Genomic DNA, 3,524 nt, shown 5'->3' on the forward strand with positions numbered 1-3,524 from the left:
GAGATGTTCTCCACAGCGTGGTGGGACTGAACTTTGATTTTCTCGCGCTCAACCTCACTGGATTCATTGCTTACAGTGTCTTCAATATCGGACTCTACTGGATACCTTACATACAAGTAAACACAAACTCCATGTTATTCTTCAATACTGGACATAAAATTTAGCTCGATGATGTTTGTGCATTATTTTATTGTTTACACTGAAACTGAATTTCACACGATTGTTTACTGAATGTAGGATTTTTCGAGCAACAGGTTCTGACATTTCCCAAGACTTTGATTTGTTTATTTATTTCGCTAAACAGGAAGAATTTCTGAAGGGAAATCCGAATGGAGTGAATCCAGTGGAGGCTAACGATGTGTTCTTCAGTCTGCATGCGGTGGTTTTGACTCTGATCTACATCTGCCAGTGTGTGAGATATGAGGCACGGCCATGACATTGATTTCCCCATGTAATATCACCTACATCAGTGTGTAAAGTAGGCCTGCAACTAACCATTATTTTGCTTATCAATTAATTGGGTTATTAATCTTTTATATATATATTTTTTTTTTATTAATATTTTTAATAAATTATTGTAACTATATAAAATGCTAATTGTGTATTTATGTTTAATTGTGTACTTTAAAAAAAAATAAAAAATCACAAAAGCCACATATTGAGATGAACTCTATCTTTAATTGAGATGTTTTAAAGCTTTGTGGCTGCTTGTTGGAGTGGAGGATTTGGGACGCACACGTGTTCCTGCCGTCACACTAACCCTTAACTCGGCAGCGCAAATCATCCGTAACGCCATTCGCTGACAAACATGTCATTATTGGTTATTGTCGATTAGTTGTTGCAGCTCGAGTGTAAAGTCTACATGTAGAAGAAAACCGTCTTTTATTCTTTTGGATCTGCAGCATCACGTCTGAATCTGAAACTTTTCTGTTGATTAGAGAGGAGGCCAGAAGGTGTCCAACGTGGCCATTTTCTTCCTGGTGGTCGCCTGGACGTTTGCGTTCGTCACGCTTTTTGTTGCTGTTGCTCAGAAGATCACGTGGCTGAATTACATGTACTGCTTCTCCTACGTGAAACTGGGTGTAACGCTGATTAAATACATCCCTCAGGTATCACTTCATTTTGTTCAATAAAACCAATCGAATAAAACGTCTAAAAGAAGCATGAAGGAAAATGGAGCAGGAATTTGTTTACTGGGGTCCAGGATTTTATCAGGGTTTTAATATTTGTTTCTATTTATGATTTTGTATTGTGTTTAACCGATTTCAGGCTTACATGAACTATCAGAGACAAAGCACAGAAGGGTGGAGCATCGGCAACGTGCTACTGGACCTAACAGGTGGCAGTTTCAGTGTGCTCCAGATGTTTCTGCAGTCCTACAACAATGGCAAGAACAAGCGCGCACACACACACACACACACACACACACACACACACACACACTATTGGTATCTGTATAAACATATAGATACTGTTCAATACACGTCTTACCTCCATCCACTACCTTCTTAAAGGAGCTCCGGTTACACGTCTTACCTCCATCCACTACCTTCTTAAAGGAGCTCCGGCCACAAGTCTTACCTGCATCCACTACCTTCTTAAAGGAGCTCCGGTCACACGTCTTACCTCCATCCACTACCTTCTTAAAGGAGCTCCGGCCACACGTCTTACCTCCATCCACTACCTTCTTAAAGGAGCTCCGGCCACACGTCTTACCTCCATCCACTACCTTCTTAAAGGAGCTCCGGCCACACGTCTTACCTCCATCCACTACCTTCTTAAAGGAGCTCCGGTCACACGTCTTACCTCCATCCACTACCTTCTTAAAGGAGCTCCGGTCACACGTCTTACCTCCATCCACTACCTTCTTAAAGGAGCTCCGGTCACATGACTTACCTCCATCCACTACCTTCTTAAAGGAGCTCCGGCCACTAACACATAATACATTACTGCTAAATTCAAACCCCCAAGAGAGAAAAATGAACAAACACCACAGTGGATTCACGTTAATTATGAGATTTAGAAAATACCAGTTTTTATGGTCTTATCATTTTAATTTGTTGTATTTATCCACCACACCTTAAAGACCAGTCCGTGGAAATATTGTCTGACATTAAACCGGTCTGTGGTGCAGAAAAGGTTGGGGACCGCTGATCTAATCAACATGCGCATGGACAGATATCGAGGCTTTATGTAAATTTATGATTATTATTAGTGAAACCAAACTCAACATAGAGCATGAAGACAAAATATTAAGTAATTATGGTGTTTTAAATTACGGACACCAAACGGAATGTTTGTTTATGTTTATTAATTATATTTTCTAAATGAAAGTTGAAATGCTGGAGCTTCTGTTCTACTGGTTGTTGGGCAGATAAGCAAATTATCTGTCTTATCAGAATTGAAGAGAAAAGTTATGCGTCATCCAATCTTTTAATTCTTTAACACACTGTTAACTGAGCTGTAGCCAATTGAGATGTTTTGTCTGATTTTGATGACATATACAGCTGGGGATCATCAGCATAACGATAAAAACTAATTCCATGATATTTATAATATTAATATTATATAATATTTCCATGGGGAGGCATGTGTACTGTGAAAATCAGCGGTCTTAAATCTGAACCTTGTGGCACCCCATATTTTGATTACATTAACCTGGATAGTTCTCCATTTAAATGTATTAAATGTTAACGATCAGACAGGTAGGATCTACACCAGCTTAATGCTGCTCTTTGAATGCTGTAAACTGCTGTTGAATGCAGACCTAAGATCTAAAAAAACTAAGAGAGAACACTCAGGAACATTGAACATGATGTAAACCTTCTATATCTTTTGTAACTCGTTGTGTTTCTCCTCTTCTTCCGGCAGATCAGTGGAAGCTCATATTTGGAGATCCAACAAAATTCGGATTGGGAATCTTCTCGATATTTTTTGACGTCATATTTATGATCCAGCACTACTGTCTGTACCGCAATAAAAGTCCAGTATATCAGCTACTGAGCAGTGAGGACTAGGGAGTGTGTGTGTGTGTGTGTGTGTGTGTTCAGGTAAAGGTGCCTTAAAGTTGGATTCTGGGCCTCTGCCTCACCTGAGAATAATGATTTTGTGAATATCAGCTTTATATGAAAGATATTTTATACCAATTTTTTAAAAACAGTTTATAAACAAAAATTTTGATATTTAAAGGTCAGAGGTCAAATCTTAAAATTTAGTCAAGATGTTTTTTTTTTATGATAAGAAAAGAATTATTTATAACAATTAAACTTCTGTTAAAGTTCTCTGAATTAAAATATTAAACGTTTTTAAGTCTCAGTAAATTTATGGTTTTATTTCTTCATGTTGGGGGTCAGGGGTCATCACACACTGACTTCAAAATCTATAATTGTATTACAGGGTCTGTGTTAGTTTTCCCACCAGGGGGCGCAAGTGATGGCAATTGTTCTAAAAAGGAATTTAATAAAGAACAAACAATAAAACAGCTTTAGAGTCTTTCAGCACGAGGTCCTTAATTAGATTTTCCT

General features: G+C 38.2%; 1 protein-coding gene across 1 annotated transcript in view; it reads left to right on the top strand.

The window, feature by feature from the left end:
- Positions 1 to 3,320, top strand: part of ctns (cystinosin, lysosomal cystine transporter) — a 4,666-nt gene extending 1,346 nt beyond the window's left edge. The window contains exons 6-10 of the mRNA XM_083557831.1: positions 17 to 116; positions 305 to 424; positions 939 to 1,109; positions 1,270 to 1,387; positions 2,872 to 3,320. Coding sequence (XP_083413957.1) covers positions 17 to 116; positions 305 to 424; positions 939 to 1,109; positions 1,270 to 1,387; positions 2,872 to 3,017 — 655 coding nt within the window. The 3' untranslated portion in view covers positions 3,018 to 3,320. The remainder of the gene's footprint in view (positions 1 to 16; positions 117 to 304; positions 425 to 938; positions 1,110 to 1,269; positions 1,388 to 2,871) is intronic.
- The last annotated feature ends 204 nt before the right edge of the window (positions 3,321 to 3,524 follow it).

The sequence above is a fragment of the Silurus aristotelis genome (assembly GCF_946808225.1).
Source record: "Silurus aristotelis genome assembly, chromosome: 13".
In the NCBI taxonomy this organism is placed as follows: domain Eukaryota; kingdom Metazoa; phylum Chordata; class Actinopteri; order Siluriformes; family Siluridae; genus Silurus; species Silurus aristotelis.